This window comes from Pseudonaja textilis, chromosome 1, assembly GCF_049901715.1.
Source record: "Pseudonaja textilis isolate UNSWEBS1 chromosome 1, rPseTex1.2, whole genome shotgun sequence".
Lineage (NCBI taxonomy): Eukaryota > Metazoa > Chordata > Lepidosauria > Squamata > Elapidae > Pseudonaja > Pseudonaja textilis.
In genome coordinates, this window is record NC_141990.1 from 170,874,391 (window position 1) to 170,898,348 (window position 23,958).

Below are 23,958 nucleotides of genomic sequence, written 5' to 3' on the forward strand. Positions count from 1 at the left end.
CTTCACTGACCCAGAAGCCCACTAGCCTTATTCAGGTATTCTTTGCTCAAGGGGCAAGTGTGGAGGAAGACTCTGCTGAGAACTCTGCTACAGTGTTATAGATGTCACAGGCCTTCTGTCTCTGCTGTCCTCCAGTTCAGGGCTATCATATGCAGAAAGTGGCCTTTGGGCAGAGGTGGTACTCAGCAGGTTCTGACCAGTTCTGGAAAACAGGTAGCGGAAATTTTGAGTAGTTCAGAAATCCCATCTCTGACTGGCCCCACCCCTATCTATTCTCTGCCTCCCAGCTGATCGGCTGGGTCTTCTTTTGTTGCCCTGCACAGGAGAATGGAGCTTGAAAGCAGGTTAGTGGGGTGGGGAGGAAATGGGATTTGCAGTAACCTTCCCCCAGGAGTGCAGAGAGAATGGAGATTTTGCAGTTTCCTTCCCCTGCCACGCACACCAAGCCACGCCCTTAGAACCAATAGTAAAAAATTTTGAATCCCACCACTGCCTTTGGGCATAATATTTTACATGCATAGAATATGTCAGCCAGTACCACTAAAACAGGACTGTGACTTGTATATTGCAATCCATTAGGCTTGTAAGGCAGAAACAACCAGACCCACACATGTAGAGTTTAAATTAGCCTGTTTTTATGCCTGTTCCACAGGAATCTCCCCAGACTGTCAGCTCTCACCTGGGAAAAATTAGGTAAGACTCAAAGGTTTTGTGTATATATGTGTCAGATCTTGCTCTCTTGTGTTTACGTAATGAGTCTATACTACTCTGCTTGAGGCCTTCTTCTGCTTGGGTTGGTTGCTCTCTAACAAGGTTGCTATCTCCAGAATCTTAAAAGTTAAAAGTTTAGAGAATCAGTAGTTCATCTTAAATCAGATTTGAGGTCTTCTAGCTCATTTTGTGCAACTCACACAGGTAACTGATGTGGAATGGTGAAAATGTTGCTCTGTTCCAGAATCAAGTTATTTCATTTACTTTTAATGTGAATTTATTATCTTCAGCTTTGGCTCTTGGGAGTCTATTGTATCAATGTAGGAAAATACTTCAGTGTTGCTGCCTCTAGCTGATGAATCTCCCATGGCATTCATGATGATTTGTGTTTTGAGTGTTCCGATCTAATTCCTGTTAAGAACATCAGAATAGGGACCCTGGCAACAAGGTGTGATAACAGCATTATCGTGGAAATTACTTCTTTAAACGTGGAGAGAGATTATTCTGGACATGAGCATTCCAGCGTCTTTGCACTACAAATCCTTAAAACAGAGGCACGGGAAGGATTTGGGGCAGTTATCACCCCAAACATCTAGACCACCCCAGTAGCTTACCCTTGATGCAGGCATTTGAATAGCACCACTTGTTTTCAGGTTGTTGAATTATAACATCACTTTCTTCTTTGTTCTTATAGGAATGAAAGATATATGTACATACAATATGCTAGTGAAAAAAGCATGGAAAAGGAGGAACAAGGATCATGTTGTATTCCAGCTACTTTGGCTTAGGTAGCTTAAGATTTGGGGTAGATCTTTAGCATTGTAGAATGGTCTGCCAGTATCTCCTATTTGGCAGAACAACTTTGCCAGCAGAAGTGATGATTAAAAGATTGAAGAAGGCTGCCAGAGAATAATGGACTTTGTTCAACTTCTAATCTTCCCCTCTTCCTTTTGGCACCTGTGCAGGCATAGAAAGGCAGCCTTTTGCTTAAAGAGGTTGGCCTGCAAAGGTTGAGGGGCTCATGCTTCTCTTCTGATCCTGAGAAGTGCACTACTCTGGGATTCTTTAGCAGCTCAGCTCTGCTCTGCTTTTCCAAGTAGGAATGTGTACTACCCGTCTGATACAGGTAGGTAGAAACAATGGGAGTTGCATTTCACTGTGTCTGCAGGGCTGCAGTTTGCAAAAGGCTGACTAGCAATGCAAAGGGGACCAGAAATCTGAGAGCTGAAAGGGCCCAGGAGCTCCTCCTCCTCAAAGTTTTATCCTGGACCCTGTTGTGGCAAGTAACATGCAGCTCCATGAATCATGGGAAAGGAGAAGCAACAGAGATTCTTTTCTGTGTCTCTCATCCAAGATCTGTCATTGTGAAGACATTGTTATGATACCGTTTTCCATCTCCAAAAAGACCCCTTTCCCTGCACGTGTCTGGTGCCAGCAAATCTTGGAAGCTCCCGATTGCCCCCTAGCAAGTATGTCCCCTGTGTATATGTGAGTTGGTCGAAAGAGTGCTTACTTGTTGTCTGATAAACCAGTTGACAAGCATCCAAAATGTGCTCACGTGACTGTGTGTGTGTGAGGGGAAAGCTGTTAGAATTTGGAATATGGATCATAAGTATCTTTTTGGGGGGTCATTGGAACTTTGAACAAGCCACTAAGCAAGCAATGTGTAAGTCAAAAACCATCTGTGGTCTTCCAAAATAGATGTCTGTGCTGTCACTGTAGATACTGAAAGGATCGGATGATTGTTGAGTTCTTGCTCTTCTGATGGGTTTCTTGCTTCCCTTCCTATATCTGTTGGACCTGCATCAGGACCTTACTGGGTTATAACTACAGTATATCACAATGGCCCAAGTAGCTGGCTGGGCAGATCAACCAGACTGCTTTGGTTTGCCACTTCAGGCAAGATATGAGATCCTTTGTAGCCCAAGGATCACCAAAGGTGAATGGCACACTTTTTAATGATCTCATTGGTTCCAAAAAGCATACCTGGCAAATTATGGCATGGATTTTCAATCTATGTTTGTTCAAGCTTGTCTTTTCCTGAAATAAATGCATGGGACATGAAAAGTTTGTATTCTGTGATTCCTTACCCTATTTATTTATTATTTATTAAATGTATTTGCCACCCATCTAACCACTCTGGGCAGCTACCTTAATGTTGATAATATTGATAAACATTCATATTAGGATTTTCTCTCTCACACAAATATTAAAGCATATATTGAGTATCTGCTCAATAAGAGAAAAAGCATGATGAGCAACATTTAGCCCCCAAGTAGTTTTTCCATCCACCCACATAATCCTGCTCCATTCCAAGCAGTTCTAGTCTTACTGCTTGGAATGGAGGGTGTCAGATGACATTAGTCTTACTGGCTGCCAATCCTAGTGGAATGCTGTTCATAAACAAGGGCAGGAAATGCTAGTTAAAACTTCTGGCTCTTTTAAAAGAAATGAATATAGCATTACCAAGGCTTTACAAAAATTAAAATTAAAAAAAATCCCTTTTCATCATAGATTACATTAAAAGATTCTGTCTTCATGAGTTCTGACAGTTGCTTCAAAGAATCAAAGCTAGCTTTGAACTTCTGGTGTGCTTGCATGCATACACATATTTTTCCTTTTAAAAATAGTATTTTACACTCTCACACATACCCACAGCTTACTGCCTTCTTTTTTCCCCCAGAGAGATTATTTTTTGTGAAAATGGGAAAATGACCTAAAGCAAGCTGTATGCTTATACATTTCTCTTAAAACATAGCAAGATGTAGACAAACAATGCTTATTAGCTCCAGTGCTTAATTGGCAACCAGTTGCAGTGACTAAGGGGGATTTTAATTCTTTGCTTTTGTTATACATTGTTGATTTTTACTTACATTGGAATGTTGGAAAATGCTAGGTATATAGATGGGGGAGAAAGGTGTATGCAAGATATTCTTGGATCTAAGCCATGGAAGACACCCGATCTAGTTCATAGTTTAGATAAATATTTGGGAAGCTATTCAATTTGACTGTCTCCAGTACAGACACTCTATTAAAAACAAAAATATGATTTTTGGCAAGAATACGCTTTGATGTGTACAGAAAAAAAAAAGAAAAAATACCAAGAATAAGATGTCTGAAGAAGTGTGGGTGGCATAAACTTCAAAAAATATGGACATTTTCCCTGGACAGTTTTATTATATTTATTGTTATTATTGTGTTGTGTCACAAGTTTCAAGTTTTTTACCTCATTTGAGCAGATTTGAATATGACTTCAGAGCAAAAATACGTGTTAAGTCTGCACTCTCATGGTAAATCTTTTCTAAACAAAAGAGAAATCTTTGAACTCTGCAGAGACGCTGAAGATGATGGCTTAGCTTATATTTACATTTTTTGTTCTCAAAAACCAGCAAATGGTTCCTATTGGTTTGTGGTAGAATTCATTAGCAGTTGAATCTAGAGGTTCAATCTATAGTATATGGATCAAAGTAATGCTTTGGATTATATATACACTAAGCCCACAATTGTTCTACTCACGGTTTGTTGTACAAGTCTCAATGGCTGGATTCACATATAATATACAACAATAAAATATGGTTTATATAAAGACTGGGCTCACACAATCTATAAGCCAAAATCAGCTGAACAGCATTGTGAATGTACAAACCCAAGCACTATGTGCCTAAATCTAATCAGGGATAACAGCTTTGACCATGCTTCCACCACTGCCATTTTCCAATTGTTCCAATTGCACAGGTATCAGGTGTGATTCTGCCTAGCTTCACCTGCTGCTTCCTGTCTGTTAGGAAGCTTATGATCCACTTACAAGTGTGTTCAGGTACCACTAGTTGGTTTAATTTACTTAGAAGAGTGTCTGGAATGATGGTATTGAATGCTGAACTGAAGTCTACAAAGAGGACCCTCACGTAGGTATTTGGAGATTCAAGGTGTTGTAGGATGTAGTGCAGAGCCATATTAACAGCATCATCTGTTGATTTATTTGCTTGGTATGCAAACTGCATGGGATCCAACAGTTTTCAGGTGGGACAGCACAAGCCTTTCAAAGATTTTCATAACTACAGATGTTAGAGCAACTGGTCTGTAGTCATTCAGTTCCTTGATGAAAGGCTTCTTTGGCACTGGGATGATAGTAGAGTGTTTGAAGCAAGAAGGAACATAGCACATCTCTAGTGATCTATTGAAGATTCGGGTGAAGATGGGGGCCAATTGGTCAGCACAGACTTTTAAGCAAGAAGGAGTTATCTTGTCTGGCCCTGATGCTTTTCCTGGCTTTTGCCTAAGAAATAGATCTTTCACTTCTTTTCCTGTGATCACCAGAGATTGTGAACCCAATGGATTGGTGTTGGTTGTAGGAGGCTTGGCTGTTGTTGGTGTGTTTGAGATGGGGGTTGTAGAGATAGGTGGCTGTAGTTTCCTTTCAAACCTGCAGTAAAACACATTCAGGTCATCTGCCAGTTGTTGATTTCCTTTAGCATGGGAAGGAGGTTTGCTGTAACCGGTGATATTTTAAAGAGTTTTCCACATGTTTGCTGGTTCATTTGTTGAGGACTGATTCCTTAACTTTTCAGAGTAGCTTCTTTTTGCTGCTCTGATCTCCCTTGTTAATATTTCTGGCCTGATTCTCTAATGCTGTTCCTTCTCTTTCCCACCCTCTTATTCAATGTTCTTCCACCTTTACAGACCCTTTGAAAACCATCCCCCCACCCTCATTTGTAACTCTAAGAACACCCTCATCCAATTGTGGTTTCTTAAGCTGATTCTGTTGCTTGATAAACAGGCTCTTCTCTTGCTGGGAATGATTCACAACCTTGTCTGAAGGGAAACCTTGTGGGTATGAGTTCCACCCACAGCACTACATTGTTAGAATGACGCCATCATCTACATTCTGCATTCCTTCCAATAAGAGCCATATAAATCATATAAGAGAAGAGTGGGGGAAGAGTGTGTGTGTGTCAGTCTCAAAAAGTTTTTTGCTAGGTGTGCGTGCTTCAGGCATTCTGAGGGACAAAGACTGTGAAGGTGTCTTACACATGCCTTTTATTAACATTTGTTAGTTGAAAAAAGTGCTTTCTGATTTATTACAAAAGGCTGACATATTTATGATTGCACCAGTCTTCATGGACCCGAGTCCATTTTACCTAATGCAAGCTTATGTTATGGTACATTTATGAAATGCTCCAACATTCCCACTTCGTTTGCCAAACATGGTATCATGTTATGTGGCCACAATAGTAACATGTCACTGTCTCCAGAATGTGCTTTGTAATGGATTCCCTGTATATAAAAACTCAGGATGTCTGCAGAAGATCTCTTTCAGGCCAATCCTTCTCACAGAGTTGTTATGGGAAAATAAGAAGTAGAAGAAACATTATATATGCTTGCTGCCTTATGTTACTAATAAAGTAATAAAGGTGGGATAAAATCAAAGAAATAAAGATAAGTAATATTATATTTAAATTGTTTTTGTTAGTTTTGTGTCTTCAAGTCAGCCTTGACTCCTGGAACATTTTTTCCAAGGAGAAAACCACACCGCCCAACACAGGGAGTATATAAAGAGGGAGCAAACCACACATTCACAAGCACTGATATTACCTTTTCAGGTAATGAACCGTTTGCAAGCAAACAACCAAGATAGTACCAAGGTCTCCATAGTTTGACCCTGAGCTACATATATTTTTTTCTATCGGGATAAATAATGAATAACCATGAAGAGGATAGAAAGCCCATCTATCATCCAGTTGGGAAGTCTCTCGGATTGATTACAAGTGCAATTGTTTTATTGTGTGATAGAAAATCCCAATAACTGAAGAAACCATGCTGTGTATTTCACATATACATGGGCCTCTGCAGGGGCAAAATCAAGTCTTATTTTCTGCTATCCTCAACTGTAAGCTGAAACAGGACCTCTCTGAAAAAAAATGGACTACCTAAAAGGCAAGCACTCATGTCTTCTTTATAATGGAAAATAGGTTTCAACACATCAGTAACTTCCTTAAAGAAAAGAGAACAAAGCATGGAAGAAGTGATGAAAGATAGATAGCAAAGAGCTGAGGCTTCCTTTTTCAGTTCAGCAACCTTCTCTGAAAGTTGCCTAGAAAGGGGAGGAGACTTTTATCTGTGCTGTAAGATCATTAATTGTGTTAGGAAGGCCAACTAAGCAATGTCTAAAGATTTGGGTCTTTCCAAATCCTGAATATATACTTCCTCTCTCATCCTGGTCGCCTTGGGAGATGTTTAAAGTCCTAACTTCCAACACTGAAATCTTCTTTCTGTCTACTATCTTGTGGCCTGGCCTGTTTTGAGGAGGATGGGCTCAGATAGGACATCTTGTGTTTTTTGAGATCAGAAAAGCTATGAATAGTGGCTACTAATCACAATGGCTCTACATTATCCCTAATGTGAGCGAGTGGAATGCTTTTGACTATCAGTTGCTGGGAACAAACCACAAATAAGAAAAGCCTTTTATGCTCCTTACTACCCTCTGGGCTTCTGAGAGGCATTCAATTGGCTGCTTTGGGAACAGGAGACTGTTTAAGATAGGACTTTGCACTTTTCTTAGATAGGACAGCAAAGATACTAAATCAATACCAGAAGAGCCACTAGAAATCCAGAAACATTAGCTTTGAAGACAATCCTTATCGATTTCATAAGAGTTATTTTTACTTTGCAGTAACAACTATTGCCTAAGACAAATATATTGTAATCCAGCTGTTTAGGACCTGGAATCTTCCAGGTGTGTTCAATTCCCATAACCTCATGCCACTGGACAAGCTGCCTAACATACCAGATCACAACAGGAGGCCATCTTGGAAATTGGTTGGAATCCCTTCAAGTAAATACTTGTAGTCAAGTCTGAACATGCTGCGTTGCACTGCCCAGTCTTAGACATATTCATTTAAAAGACCCATAATATTTATTTAAAATAAATATGCCTAGGAACAGCTCTCAAATAAAAACTTTTTTTCTTCAGCGCAATAAAGTTTTAACATGTTTAATGAAGTGCAGGGGAAAATATCGAATTATAATACAACTTTTCACAAATTATATTAAAAATCCATTTATTTTTGTATCTTGTACATATACAATAAATGCGCCTTACAGAGAAATTTTGAAAACAAAAAAGTTAAGTAAAAACATAAATACATATATATTTTCTTACGAAATGTCAGATTTACAAAATGTACATTATGCATTTTTAGCTTGTCTTATGCTCATTTTAAAAATTCCCAAAGAAACCAAAGTATCAGAAACAGGAAAATCAGATATTACAAATGAATCAGTGGAACATTTTTCTTCCTCTTTATTCCCCAGTACTATACTAGACATTCTTTTCTCCCTTCCTTTTCAATTCTTCATTTTTTAATAGTGGTAATATTTTGTAAAGGTATCCATTCATTAAAAAAGATATTGGTGCATTCTGGAGAAGGAAGGGGAAATCCAAGTATGGCTTGTTAAAAGCCCCCAGTTCTCCAATTAATCTATTGGATAAAATTAAATAGAACCCCCTTATGTTTCCAGAAAGCTAGCTAGTGAAATGTAGCATTTCAGAAAGGCTTCTTCTGAAATCAATTTATTTCCATCAGTGGACTCTTTGGTGAAATGATACATATAATGATGTAAAACTTTAACTTCAGACATATTTAATATGCTGATCATTCAAGAAAGGAATGCAGGGAATCTTGAAAGAAAACACAGTTTATGAATAAGACACATCAATTCCAGCATTTCCTTAAGCTGAAAAAAACCTATCCTTATCAGGAATCAGATTCTACTGAATTCCACAGGACCTTTTCTAGACAGGAGTTCCTAAGACTGTAGCACTTTCAACAGAGTGATTGTGTGCAACCAGGGGAGTCTAAATCCTTGAATCTAAACTGGATGCAGGATAGAATGGGGTCTTTCCCAGGTACATCAACATAGCCTTAATCAAGGTAATCTTTTGTTGTAGAATTAAGGCTGTATTCCTAAATGCCCCCACTAATGAATAAACTCCCTGAAGTAGTAGTACTTCAAGTCCATGTAAATATCTGCAAGAAACTGATTCCCAATGAAGGCCACAATTAAGAATCTATTGGTTTCAAGGGAATCTAAGAGCATATTGAGGGGAGCACTGGGGGGCCTCCCTGATTTGACCAGGACTGCAAAATATCTTTTCCTCCTCTTTCTCAGATTCTAGGTTTTCCCTCGGCCCCATTTATAAATCAAAGAACGATACACATGATCAGCCAGGGAAACCAACTCTTAACCTTGTGAATATAAAACCTCATAGATACTTTAAAAGGCTTGTTTGATTATTGGCTGTTTTGTTGTTCTAAATAAAAGGTGGGGGGGGGGGGAGAGACAACCTCAGCTTTTCTCCCGTTACACAGGGTTTCCTGAAAACCCTTTCCCTTGTGTTCATAAAAAGAAAATAAAGAGCTGCATTACTCACAGCTCTAGCTGAACCTCAACAAATTCTTTGTTAGTTTCGCCATAAAAACCAAACCCCTGCTTATGGTTTGCTGCAGAGAAACCCACTTTTGTTTCTCTTTTGTCTCCTCTAACAAAAGACAAGAGAGTTAAAGCCATTCTATCAAAAATCAACATGTCACTTCTTTTTCAGACCCTTTTCTTTCCTCCTCCCCCCCTTGCTCCTCCCTAAAATCTCAGCAAGACTCTTTTGCCAAAACCCAAATCAGCCAGGAAGAAAACTTTGAAAACTGGAATGCAGAATTTTCCTTACAGCCTGACCAAACCCGTGCACTGCGGATTCAGAAGTTAAGCTCAACTAAGTGTGAGGTAACTTGCTCCCAAGGCAAGTTTGCATAGCTGGAAACCATTATGCCTTTACTTAGGAGTCGGTCCCATTGAATCCGGTGGAGTTTAAACTTCCAAGTAAGTTTGCAGTGGACTGCACTGCTACAATATGGAGGAACCCCCATTAAGACTTATTTGGCAATTTCCTTTTTTAAAAGGAGTGAACATGAACACGTGTGTGCATACACAAACACACACTTTCTCCCTTCTCAAAGCTTCCTGGGTAACTTTAGAAAGACTGTAAACTAAGATGCTGATTTGGGGGAGGGGTCTGATTTGGCACCCTGTCATGCAGTAAAAAAGTAGCTTGTTTTTTTTGCTCTTTTTGTCCCAAACTTCCATTCTTGGCACTATGCCACATACTCTAAACAGATACTGCAGAACCATTTGGAAAGTGAGAAGGCCATGATGAGGGAATAAGCAAATTCTCAGAGAATAAGATATTTATTCTGAAGCACAGTCTAGAGATGGAGGGTCTCTTGGTGAGAAGCAAAGGTAGTCAGTCTGAAGGAATAATGGTCCAAGCCCTTGTTCCTTGCAATGCAAGGGGAGAAGAAGCCAAGGGACCCTCATACAGCAGTCTCTCCTTTGCTTCCAGTGCTGAGTCTGTGGTAAAAGCGCCTCCAAGATTGGAGTGTTTTGCCAGTCCAAATCCAGAAGCCAGTTGTGATACCCACAATCATGGTCATGAGATACTTGATCAAAAAGACAGTGAAGTCGGGGCTCATTGGGGCAACATTGGTGGGGCAAGCAATGGCATAGCTTTTGCAGCTCTGCAGGAGCCAGGTTTTCTCCCACATGTCCCGGAAGGCCTGCTCATAGAAGTAGCAAGCCAACACAATAGTGGCAGGCACTGTGTAGAGGACACTAAAAATGCCAATCCTCACCATGAGCTTCTCCAACTTTTCGGTTTTGGTGCCATCATGTTTCATGATGGTCCGTATACGGAAGAGGGACACAAAGCCAGCCAGCAGGAAGGAGGTGCCAATGAAGAGGTAGACAAAGAGTGGGGCCAAGACAAAGCCCCGCAATGCATCTACACTGTAGATGCCCACATAACAGACTCCACTGAGCACGTCCCCATCCACCTGTCCCATGGCTAAGATGGTGATGGTCTTGATGGCAGGCACGGCCCAGGCAGCCAGGTGAAAGTACTGGGAATTGGCCTCAATGGCCTCATGGCCCCACTTCATGCCAGCAGCAAGGAACCAGGTGAGGGAGAGGATCACCCACCAGATGGAACTGGCCATGCCAAAGAAGTAGAGGATCATGAAAAGGATGGTGCACCCTTCTTTCTTGGTGCCCTGCACCACAGTGCGGTAGCCATCTTCTGAGAAACCTTCCACACACACCACTTTGTCTTCCAGCAGGAAGCCAGCCACATAGGCCACTGCCACCATGAAATAGCAGCCTGAGAGGAAGATGATGGGTCGCTCAGGGTAGCTGAAGCGTCTCATGTCCACCAGATAGGTCAGGACAGTGAAGAGGGTGGAGGCACAACATAGGATTGACCAGATGCCTACCAGTAGACGGGCAAAGCGAACCTCAGCCTCCTTGAAGTACATCAGCCCATTGGGGCGTTCTGGTTCACAAGGGGCACCACAGTCCCTCTCACCCAAAAAGCGGTAGCCCAGGTAGGGGGGTACTTTGAGCTGCCGTGGGCAGGAGAAGCCAGAATTGGTGGGGCGCAGGGGGTGAGCTGTGGGATGGGGCAGATACGGGGTGGGATAGGCGGTGGCACTTTCGGGGGGCCCTCCTCCCGCTCCCGAAGTGTCCGAAGTATTCTGCCCCACGCAGATCTCACCTGCGCCGTGCATGGGGAAGTTTTCGCAGCGGAGCCGCTCGGGCCACTGGAAGCCAAACTTGTTCATCAGGGCCTCGCAGCCCTGGCGAGCCCGCTCGCACAGGGATCGGCAGGGCGGGATGGCCTGTTCCAAGACGGTGCAGACGGGCGCGTACATGGAGCAAAGGAAGAAGCGCAGCTCCGGCGAGCACTGCACTTTCACCAGCGGGTAGAACTGATGGACTTCCAACCCGGCGTCTTCTTGGTTGGTGTGCCCCAGGAGGTTGGGCAGGATGGTCTGGTTATAGGCGATGTCCGTGCAGAGAGGAATCGAAATGGGCTGACAGAAGCCGTGGTCCGGGACAGAAATCCCTTTCTCCCCATGGTAAGATTGGGCGCCAGAGCCCCAGGGAATCCCGCATAGGACGCCCAGGAAGACGACCAGGCCCGAGGAAGCAGGCCTCGTTGCTCTCGGTCCTCGATCCATGATCCGAGGCAGCGGCAAGGAAAAGAACAAGCGCGGCGGGCTGGCAGCAAGCGGCGGGAAGCGGGTCTTCACAGCCCACAGGCACTTGAGTCTCAAAGCATCGGCGGCGCCCAGCCCAGACCCCCGAGAGGGCCAGCGGCGGCACAAGGCTGGCTTCGCTCTTCCCGCAGTCTGCTCTCGGGTGGAGGAGGTGAAAGAGGCGGATCGCTCGCCAAACCGGCTCTCTCGTTAATCGCTCGCCAAGGGCTGGATGGTAATTCTTTGCTAGGGTTGCAAGGCGAAACGCTACTCCGGTGTATTCTCTTCCACCGAAGACAGAGAGAGCTTGACGGCGCCCAACCGCGTCGTGTTCTTTCTTCGGTCGGCCGCGAAGCAATCTTGGGACGGAGGAGCGGGGGGTGGGAGGATCCTTCACAACTTCGACCGCAGGAACTGGCTTCACTTCCCAGCTGGCTGTTCAACCCCTCCAAAGTTCGTGAATTCAAGAAGTTGGCTTACTCTTACTTCTTCGTTTCAGGCGTGCCTTAATCGACGAGTTCGGTGTGGAGTCTTTGTTTTTGGGGGAGGGGGAGGGTAAAAAAATCCAATCACTCAATTATCTCCTTTACCAGCAATGGGGCTAATCCTTTAAAAAGAAACATGAGTAGTCCGATATCCCGTCGGCGCCCTTACGCATGGAAGATAAAGTCTCTCTCTCCAGCAGCAACAGGAGAGACTAGCTGCCGTTGGAAAAAGCAACATCCACCCTAAAAGCAAAAACAAAACAAAAAACAAAACGGGAAAAAAGACGTCCCTGCACTTTGAATATATATATATTCGTGTATGTGTAAGTCTGTATTCCATGGAACTCCACCCCTTCGCCCCATTCACAACCGAACAGCGGGCGGACCATAGAACTGAAGCTTCTACCAATGGAATATTCTGTTGCTTCCGTACCTCGGTTGAGGGTTGGACAGAAAGATAAAAGCCTCTAAAAGGCATGGATTCTGTAATGGTGGATTCTTCTGCAGAAAAGTTGAAAGAAAGTTTCAGACTTTTGAATGGAAGAGAGGGACGCTTATTCGCGCGGATAGTGGAAAAAAAGAACGGTGTTAATCTCTGGTAGGCAAAAATCAGAAAGAATCTGGTTTTTTAAAAAGAAGACGCCGAGAGAGTGAGAGCGAGAGAAATCAGGACATAGCTGAATGCCTGGATCGCATACAACTGTGCTCGAAATTAACTTTTTCTTCTTTTTATAAAGGGATTTTCCGCATATACAACAACTACGGCCCTCCTAAAATAACTTTTTGAAAGCCCGAAATTCACATGCATGATGGCCTGAAAAAAATATCTTTATTCACTGAATTTTATAGAGTTCTTTTACCTCAACTAATTGAATAAGATTCCCCTCCATCATAAATACTTAAGAGCCGGCATTCAGAATAACAGCAAATATTTTGAAAATGTGAAAGCAGTAATTGGGGTTGTGGAAGATAAACCTGAAACCACATAGGTTACAAAAGAAATAGACTTGAGGCTTTTAAAATGTTTTCTATACTAGTGCTTTAAATCCCCAGTTGCTTACTTTTGAGAATATATCCTTTTTTAAATGGTGCAAAACTCATAAGATTGAATACATGTTTCATCATAAAAACCTCACCCCCCAGTTATGTGTACAAGACTTTGGTTAAATACCTTCCGTACAGCAGGAAATATGTAAATCCAAATTCACAAATCAAACTGGTATATGCTTGCTCTCAATTTCTTTAGCAGGACACCAAAAAATTAAGGAAATGGTTGGAGGAATGCAGCTTGAATTAGAAACATTTATTAAAATGCATTTAAACATCTATTAAAATGCATTTATGTTGAATTTTTCCTTTGCTTATAGTAAAGATTATTGAATACTTTTGCTTGTCATAATTTAAACCTGCTGGGGATCTGGAGGTGGAAATTACTTGAAAGATAGACTTGATTAAGAACTACCTTCATGAAGCTTGGTCGAATATGCAGTGTAAATGTGAGCAAATAGCCTCGTGAACATAACCCAGAGATTAATGTCCCAGCACAAGGATTTGGGTTTGCAGCTTTAGCTTCCCAATCACATGTACGTTTTAATAGAATAGAATAGAATAGAATAGAATAGAATAGAATAGAATAGAATAGAATAGAATAGAATAGAGAGGTAACACAATTGGAAGGGATCTTGGAGATCTTCTAGTCCAACCTCCTGCTCAGGCAGATAACCCTCTACCAGGGGTATCAAACTCAAGGCATGTCTAGCTTATGATGGGCTTAAATGTTTATCAGTTTATATTTGGAATCCCCATAGAGTCTTTTGGTTCTCAGCTACTTTTTCATTATTGTGATTCTGACATTTTCTTGTTACCAATAACTAGTGCTTTTTTAAAGATTCCAGTGAATCAAGAGGCCACTTTATTTATCAAAAATTCTGTATGCTCAGTCTTCTTACAATCAGATACAATCTGTTCTTTTCATTAAAGTCTTCATCTATTGTTGTCCTCATTAAATAACTCCTCCTCCCTCTCCTCCTCCTCCTCCTCCTCCTCCTCCATGTTTGAAAGCACTTATGAAAGATATTCTCACTTAAAAGTAATAAGACTTATACAAAGAATTGTAGTCTTACACCTACACAATTCTATTTTTCTCATGTAATCAGCTGTCATGTTGCAATATATATTTTAATGGCAGGATTTGACTTGCTTTTAGTTTGATTCTGGAAAGAAAGCAGTTGTTTTTTACTTGTAATTGCAAAATGCTAAAGCTTTGTGGTTAAAAACATTTTGTAACCATATATAGCTTAGTCATATAAAACTTTTTTAGAAGGGTTACACTAGTAACATATCAAAAGTAAGCTCTTCAGTAGGAACCATTGTGTTTAACATTACTAAATCTGTGGTAGTATTTGTTTTAGCTTAAATAGGATCGAGAGTGTTTGTCATCCATATTCAATTGTCTATATAGAATGCCTATCTTTATCATAGATTTATATTTCTCCTAAAATATTTAAGTACTATTGGAAGAATTATCTTTCTGGGTTCAGTTCCAAGTGGGGAAGAAAGACACTGGAAACATGGTGACTGCTCGGAAAGATGGTTTAATGGTGGACAGGATCACATGCCTTGGAGCTCCTAGGTGAAAAGGGCGATCACATGCTTCAAGATGTTGGGTGAAGGAAAAGGGAAAAAGGCTGAGATGCTGAAGGGAAAGGGTTTTATAACCTCTGTTGGGATTTGAATTTGTGCTTGTATTCTGAATGGTTGTCAGACTCCCATGGGACCATGCAGGAGCAACTCTGTAGGCTGTCCTGAGTCCCACGTTTGGTTGAGCCTTGCTGGATGTAATGAAAGGGCTATTATAGCTCTACCTGGAGATCTTTGTTATGTAAAATAGACTGGCCTAGGCCAGAGTAATGGTCCATTAGCAATGGTGGAAGTAAGCTTTTGCTTCTGAGGTGAGTTTCTGCTTCTGAGTTTCTACTCTTCTTAGGGGAAATATTCTGCCTTTTTAATATTTCCTAGGATATTTCATTTTTCTAGGAGAGGGGTAGGTGCTAACTTCTTACAGTACTTCTAATATTTAATTTTTGCTTTTAAAGGAACCCTTGATCTTTTTTTGTTTTCTTAAAAGTTCAATAATGCTACAATCAGATAAAGTTTTCATTTAGTTCATTAATTGTTAGAAAATGTCTGGTTTGATTTGAATATCCTGCACAAGAATAGCCATGTTAATCTGTTGCAGCAAAACCAGCAGAACCTGAAAGACTAACTAAATTAATTACAGCATATGCTTTTGTTGATTAGCCTCTAATGAAGTGGACTGTAATCCATGACAGTTTAGGTCATAAAAATAATTGGCAGTTTTAGGGTGCCACAGAACTGTTGTTTTGGAACATTCTGCTTATTTTAATTAGGTGCACTCCAATAAATGCTCATTAAATTCACATGCCATTTACACTCTGTATTTATCATATCTATATCCCATTTTTCTCCAGAAATTTAAGGTGATTTATATGGGAATCTTCAGTTTCCCCCCAGCAGTAATTACCGTGTTTCTCCAACAATACGCCCCCTCCAATAGGAAGACCCAGCATGTTTTCTAGGCATAAAATGAAATTAAACCCGTCCCCCCCAAATTTAGGCCTAGTTTAAAACATGCGAAATTGGGGGAGGGGAAGGCGGGGGGGACTTGCCATTAGGAGTGCTCCGCGGGCAGCTACGCCTCACCATCAGCCACTCCTAAGACCATGGTGGAGCACGGAGGGCTTCCTTACTCCTCCCTTATCCAGGTCAGCAGGTGGGCGGTGTCGGCATGGATGTCCAGCAGCATTTCAGCCGCTTCTCAGGCCTCCGTAGCTTCCAGAGTTCCCACTGGTGCTGGCGCCTCTCTTGCCAGCGCTGTCTCCAACAACAGCGTCTGAGTCGCTCCCGCTTTTCCCCCCATCCCCATAATAACAGGGAAAAAAAACATTTTGAGGTACCTGGGAGCACCACGTGCTGCGTTTTGGTTTAATCCCGAGTGGCTGGGTGGGCGTGAGAAGAACCGAGCGAGCGTCTCTGCTGCTGCTACCCTTGGTGCTCCAGCCTTGGGCTCTGCAAGTTTGCAACAGTCCCGGTGCGCAGCCCGTTCCTGCATTCCAAGCACTCAGGCTGAGCTGCAGCTGTCCCTCTCTCGCCAGCACCGTCTCCAATAACAGCAGCAGCAGTGGCGGGAACCCTGGAAGCATTTTAGCTGCTTCTCGGGTGGGGGAGCCACCTCCGTAACTTCCACGGTTACTGCCGCTGCTGCCGCTTTTATTGGAGACAGCGCTGGTGAGAGAGGGACAGCTGCAGCTCGGCCTGGGCACTTGGAATGCAGGAATGGGCTGCGCACCGGGACTTTTGCAAACTTGTAGAGCCCGAGGATGGAGCACCAAGGGTAGCAGCAGCAGAGACGCTCTCTCGGTTCTTCTCACGCTCACCCAGCCACTCAGGATTAAACCAAAATGCAGCGCGTGGCGCTCCCAGGTACCTCAAAATCTTTTTTTTCCTGTTGTTATGGGGACAGGGGGAAAGCGGGAGCGACTCAGATGCTTTTTTGTTGGAGACGGCGCTGGTGCGCGAGAGGGGGAAAAGAAATTAATTCACCCCCGAAAAGATGTCCTAGCCGGTTTTTCGGGGCTCAAAAAAAAAAAAAAAAAAGGCCTGGCCTTATTTTATGAGAAACACAGTAGGTGAAGTAGATTGGGCTGAGACATAGAATAGAATAGAAAATAGAATAGAATAGAATAGAATAGAATAGAATAGAATAGAATAGAATAGAATAGAATAGAATAGAATAACAGAGTTGGAAGGGATCTTGGGGGTCTTCTAGTCCAACCCCCTGCTTAAGCAGGAAACTCTACACATCACCACAACAGATGACCGGGTGAATTTTTAAGACCAAAGGTTGATTTGAGAAGCTAGTTCGAAATTATATTATCTCCTGCCTTCCTGATTCCTTTGATGGGCTTCAGTTTGCTTACAAAGAAAATAGATCAACCGAGGATGCAATTATTACTGTGCTTCACATGGCCTTATCCCATTTGGAAACACCGGGGAATTATGTAAGAATGTTGTTCGCAGATTTTAGTTCTGCTTTCAATACCATCATACTGCACAGATTAATAGCCAAGCTCAAAGATCTAGATTTTCCAGATTCTATTTGTCTATGGATATTGGATTTTTTAACAAATCGTCCACAAAGAGTTAAACTGAATGATTATATTTCTACTGTCAAGACACTTAGCATTGGCACTCCGCAAGGTTGTGTCCTTAGTCCACTACTGTTCTCCATTTATTCATCTGATTGCACAAATAAACATCCCAACAATAAGATAATAAAATTTGCAGACGATACTACGCTTGTAGGACTTATTTCTGGGGATGATGAGTCTGCATATCGGGATGAGGTATTACAGCTATCCCACTGGTGCAAAAATAATAATCTTCTATTTAACATTAAGAAGACCAAGGAGGTTATAGTGGACTATAGGAAAAAAGAGCAGACATTCAGCCACTGTATATAGAGGGAGTTCGTGTGGAACAGGTGGTTGAATGTAAGTATCTCGGGACCATCATTACAAATGACCTGACCTGGAGTGCAAACACCGCTGCTTTAATTAAGAAGGCACAACAACGGTTGTATTTACTAAGGATTCTTAGGAAACAACAACTGGCTGAGAGTCTACTGACTACCTTCTATCGGAGTTCAATTGAGAGTATATTATCCTACTGTCTCTGTGTATGGTTCTCGAGCTGCACAGTGGCAGAGAAAAGGCAATTCAGAGGGTGATTAAGATGGCCCAAAACATCATTGGCTGCTCACTCCCCTCTTTGGAAGAACGGTATAGGAATAGATGTAAGAGGAAGATATTTAATATATTGAATGACTCCTCTCATCCGGGACATCAGCTCTTTGAACTATTACCATCGAGAAGAAGATTCAGGGTATTAAGAACAAGGACGACTAGATTTAAGAACAGTTTTTATCCAAGTGCAGTTTTGAGTTTGAATGCAGGGTCATAAGATTTTTGTGGAATTTAATGGCTGAGAGTAATGGGGTATTTACATTTTTAAATTGTATAGAGATTATTGTATGGTCTGTTGTGTTTAATTTTATTTTTCTTTCAATGGTGTTGTCCAGTTTTACTTGTGGAAGAGCACCTCATTTCGTTGCACCCGCTTGCGAGTGTAATGACAAATAAATTCTTATGTCTTATGTCTTATCTCCCAGGTGAAGTCAGCCGTCCTACTACTCTTTCATCAGCTGAAGGAATATTCTCCTCCAGAAAATGTGTGTGGTCTGCACTTTCCTAGTATTTAAGGGACAAAAATAATAAAGTCACATCAGTTTTGCCACTCTTTTAAATTAGACCCAATCTTAATGATACTGGTTTTAATTCTGATATATGTTGGGTTGATTTGACTAACTTATTTTAATTACTGGATTTATTCTTTTAAGTACCTTGAGTGTTTATATAAGTATCAAATTGGGGGCTATATTTAATAATAAAATAAAAATGATATGATATATTAAATGTATTGTGTATTCCTTTTGTATACCACTTGGATTGCATAAAATACTTTAAATCAATAAATAGAACCAGTAATATCTTACAACAACTCTGTAAAGTGATTGAAGTAAAAACCCCATGTGAATATGTGAAGCTGAGATAACACTGACTTGATGAAAGTTATCTGGTAAGACCATGGCTACAGTGAGATTTGAATTTAAAACTTCTTGTATTCAACTCATCTACTGTGGAATTTGAAAAAAAAATGTTTCAGATGTCTTAATTTGTTGCATTTGTAAAATAATAGTTTCTGTATAAAATAAATAAATCATTTCTAAAAACAACGCATATTTAGAACATATATGACATAATGATAAAAAATATGATCAGGATGCTGGAGCAGTTTCATTAGGGAAATTCTTCAGTTGTTTTTATTACTAGAATTAAAGAAATGCTAATCCTTATTGCAATTAGGAACTTTGGAAGACTAATTTAAATTCAGATCTGGAGAATGAAAACCTTAAAAGAAGGATTTACAGCTTTATTTTTTTTAAAGGGTAAAAGGTTTTTCCCCAAACTGGTATTTGCAATAACTGGCAGGGAACATTGTTGTGTAGTCTGACACACTGGATGGGCATCACATATCTTACAATTCATTTTTTTTCCTATTTGTTAATATTGTTAATATTCTATTTGTTAATATTTTCTATTTGTTATTATTGGACTTCACTTTTGGTACCACCTTCTCCCATTTTGTTTCTGTTGCCTTCTACAGCCTGAACATCTACATCCTTTATACCATATTTTTGGCCAGCTGCTTTTACTTTTTTTCTTCAGTGATTTCTTCTTTCTATTCCCCCACCCCACCCCACCCTAAATGCTGGGAATATTTCAAATGTGCCCCTGCATACCTGCATGCCTGTGTAGCAGCATGCACAAATGTTATTTTTCTTCAACAGCATAGCTCTTCAGCTGCACCAAGTTGCTCTTTTAATTTAATTTTAATTTAATTTAAATTTGGTAATAGAATGATATGAGAGCCAGTTTGGTGTAGTAGCTAAGACACTAGAAACCAGAAGACTGAGTTCTGCCTTAGGAATGAAGCCAGCAGGGCACCCTTGTGCCATACTCTCTCTCAGCCCAAGTAAGAAGACAAGGGCAAAGCTTTTTTGAAAAACCTTGCCAGGAAAAAGCAGAGATTAGTCCAGGTAATCACCAAAAGTCAGTAATGATTTGAAAGCACCAAAATAATAAATAAAAACGTTATATAGGCCCTAGTAGGAGGTACATGGTGGAAGCAATAGGTGAGGAAAATAGTTCATTGCATTTAAAATTGCCTTTTTTTTGTTTTAAACTGGACCATTTAAAATTTCATTGAACACAGCATTCTGATTTTACAAGATGGTTAGATGAAATCTACTTTTACCAAAAACGGAATAGTGAGTTGGCCAACACTAGGATTGAATGAAAGATCTGAACCATTCCCTGGTTCTTAGCTTAACTTAACTTGGGTTGTGAACATAAAACATGTCCCCTATGTTGAACAATATGAAAAGAAAGATAGGACATACTTCTAAAAATATTTAAATAGGGTTTTTTTTAGCATTCCACAATCCTGAATGGTACTAAACATGTATTAGGCTTTGATCTTGTAAAGTGGAATACTGTTATCTCCTGTATGTAAACTTTAAAATTATAGGTTTCTGTATATGTAGCTCTTAATCCTATTTAAATCAAGTATCTTTCATTAGGGGAAGAAAGCTATGATCCAATAGAAACTCTGCAGACCCTGAGGTGATGATTTTGGATTATCTTCCTCAGGATTTCCAGTCATGAGTGGTTTTTAAAATTACAAAGACTTTTTTATTTCCATGTTTTTCTTCCATACAAAGTCTTGCAGACAATTGCTGCATTCAGTATTAATCAGTCTTTATTAGTCGTACTTAAGCTGGAAACCTTTCTCCCTCCCCAGATTTATCTGAAATGCCACTGCAATTGGTTTACATTTAGCTAAACCTTACTCTGATATCTTGACCAATACGTCCTTCATGCAAGGTGACATTAAAAAGTCAAAGCAAATATTTGTGACTCTCTTGATACCCTCTAGGTTGCTGGAAACATGTCAGCTTTTGGTTCCCATATCAGGGTCCAAGAACACATGGGTGAAATGTTTGAGATCACACCCTTATTGTCCTTTGAGGAAGGAGTAAACATTCTTCATTGTCTGAATGCTAAGGCAAATGGGTGCAGGGCAACTTCATAGGCAGAAAGGAGATAAGCTCGCCTTGCTCTCTCCAAAGGGCAGGCAGGATAAACAAAAGGAAAGCCACCCTGCTTTGAGGGATTCAAATGTCACATGGAGAGAGTTCAATGGAAACAGGCACCATAAGCAACAGGACAATCAGAATCCATAATAATGATCCCTCAGTTGTCAGGAAGACAGATGGTAACACCTCCTTTCCAAATGCTAAAAACAAGACAGTCGGAAAATTATTTTTAATCTATTAAATGTATATGCTGCCCATTTCACTGTTGAAGCAACTCTGGGCAGTTTACCAAATGAGAAAAGGTCATCAATTTGCAAGGAGGATGTGCCATGGGAATAATATTTTGGCTGAACCCGAGACATTTTGCCATATGATATGACATAAATCCCCTTTTTCCTTCTTCTGTTCCAACCTGATTTGCAACTGAGCCTTACTTCAACTTACTCCACTGTGTATGCACAATACTTTAGATGATAGCAGGGAAGGCAGTGTAGGACACTAATTATCAGCCAACACCTTTCCATCAAGCATCTTTTGCTTCTTAAGATCACCTAAGCCTGTCTTCTGGTAGAGCCAGCTCCAAGAACATGCTTATTTTTGAGCAAGAGAATTCCAGTTAGGTCTACTTAATAGGGGAAAGATCAACAATTGGCCCTATATAAAGGGAACAGGTAGATGAAATGAGGAGAGACAGTCCCTCAAGTAATTCAGAAGGGCTTTAAAGGTCAAAACCAGCACCTTGAATTGGACTTGGAGGCAAACTGGCAACCAATGCGTCTCATAGAGCAGAGATCTAATCTAATCAAGAGGTGACTATGACATGAGTGACTATGAGCAGAGCCTCCCAATCTAGGAACAGGCACAACTGGCACAAAACCTGAAGCTGTGCAAAGGCCCTCCTAACCACAACTGTCATCTGCTCTTCCAGTAGGAGTTGTGAGTCTAGAAGGATCCTCAAGTTGCACACCACCAGATCTATTTGGGGCACTACAACCACTACCACTCATCACCAAACATGGCATAGAACCAGCAGTCCTCAAAACCCAGAACCACTCAGTTATGCCAAGGTTTGACTGAAGCTTTTTCCAGTTCCTTGCAACCTCCAGGCACCGGGATAAGACATTGACTGTTAAATTTGCCAGAGGCAGAGATGTATAATTGACTATCATCAGTGTACTAATGGTACCTCACCCCATGATATTGAATGAGCTCATGAAGCAGCTTCATGTAAATGTTGAATATGAGGGAAGAGAGAAACAGTAGGGGCTGAGGGCAGGATTTCTTGCTCCAATTAGCACTGATTAATATGAATCCCAAAGAAAGGAGACAAACCAGCACAGCACAGAGCCAATCCAGAAAAATACCATTGATAGTATTGAAAGCTGCTGAGAGGTGAAACAGAGCAAGAGCAAGAATAGATGCACAACTCTTACTCAAGCCTTGCCAGAGATCATCCAAAAGTTTGCGTTTTGATTGCTCTGCACATAGCCTTAAATTTTGCTTTTATTGCGCATCATGCCTATCCAAAATATCTCTCCTCTTTCTATTGCCAGAAAATTACACAGAGAACATGTATAGAAAATCCCAATTGCAGAACCTTACTTGCAATGTGCAGAGAGTGGTCAAGAAAAGGCTCAAGTTTCTGGACACTTCGTTCTGTGTTTCCAAACCCATTTATAAGCCATTTTTGAGGACCTGTTTCCCAATCAAAATGTTTGGTGGTCAGAAAGTATTGTTGGTGGGCTCAAAAAGAATTGAATAGCTACCAACCTGTCTAATCACTAAATGGCTGCCACAAAAACCACAATTCCACACAATTCCACAAGTCAAGCTGGTAGATTGGTTTGCATAAAGGAAAAGGAACAACACACAATTAGGGGTAGAGGGAGCATATACAATAGTCAGCTATAGTTGGGGTTGCTTTTGATTATAGGTTTAGCACTCTTCTGGGATTGCTCTAAACACTTGCACAAAACCAGGGCAAGGCTTGAAGGATGACTAAATTAATCAAGCTAGTCATTTGTCAACACTTACTTTACTTCCTCCCCTTTCCCTTCCCCTTGGGAAAATACAATTGTGACTGAGAAAAGCCCATATATTTTAATATACATATTAACCTTAAAAATAAAATATATAAAAATTAACCCTCAGATGTGACTCGGGGGCCATCCTAAGAACTTTTACAGTATTTTGAAATTGGTTCTGCCAAACCACATGGAATCCTAGCTGAAATTATTCTTCTCTGCCTAAAAGAAGACTGAATCTACAAGAAGGCTGTAGGTTAATCCATACCTGGACATTTCTTCTTATTACTGAATGTTTCTCATGAATAATAATTCATAACAATGAACTTGATTCTTCTGACATTCACTCCTCATTTTTCCTCAAAGCTCTGTGGTGAATTTAAGGTGCTTATATCCAATGGGGATAATTTTAAGTGTTTTAGGTGACACTGACTTCACTTTCAAAGAAGTCTTTGAATCTGCTCTAAATAATGTCCCTTGTGCAGGCATAAGTTTCTTACATGGCTTAGTTTCCTCCCTAGTTATAAGGAATTTTGAGGGATCAAAAAAGGGAACAAGGTTTCCTTTTTTTTTTTACTCTGCATAAAAATCCAGGTCACTATTATATCACCATTGTTGGGAAACAGCTGAGGTTTGTAGGAGAGGCATCTGAGAGAGAGGAGATTGAACTTTACATCTTTATTCAAAATAACTTGGTAATACTGTATTGTGGCAGTGTATAACTTGCTCATATTATAATTGCATGGCTGTGGGGACAGAGAATTTGAGATTGTTATTACTTCCTTTTGGAGATTGTTTTCTCGCTTAAAAGATCCTGGTCTGGAAGTTTTCTCTGGCACTCGAAGAAATACTTTATC

General features: G+C 40.8%; 1 protein-coding gene across 1 annotated transcript; it reads right to left on the reverse strand.

Moving 5' to 3' along the window:
• Positions 1–7,752: 7,752 nt before the first annotated feature.
• FZD7 (frizzled class receptor 7) lies at positions 7,753–15,713 on the reverse strand. The gene has a single exon (XM_026696764.2). The coding sequence runs from the start codon at positions 11,775–11,777 to the stop codon at positions 10,077–10,079; it is 1,701 nt and encodes a 566-aa protein (XP_026552549.1). The 5' UTR covers positions 11,778–15,713; the 3' UTR covers positions 7,753–10,076.
• Between the last annotated feature and the right edge of the window lie 8,245 nt (positions 15,714–23,958).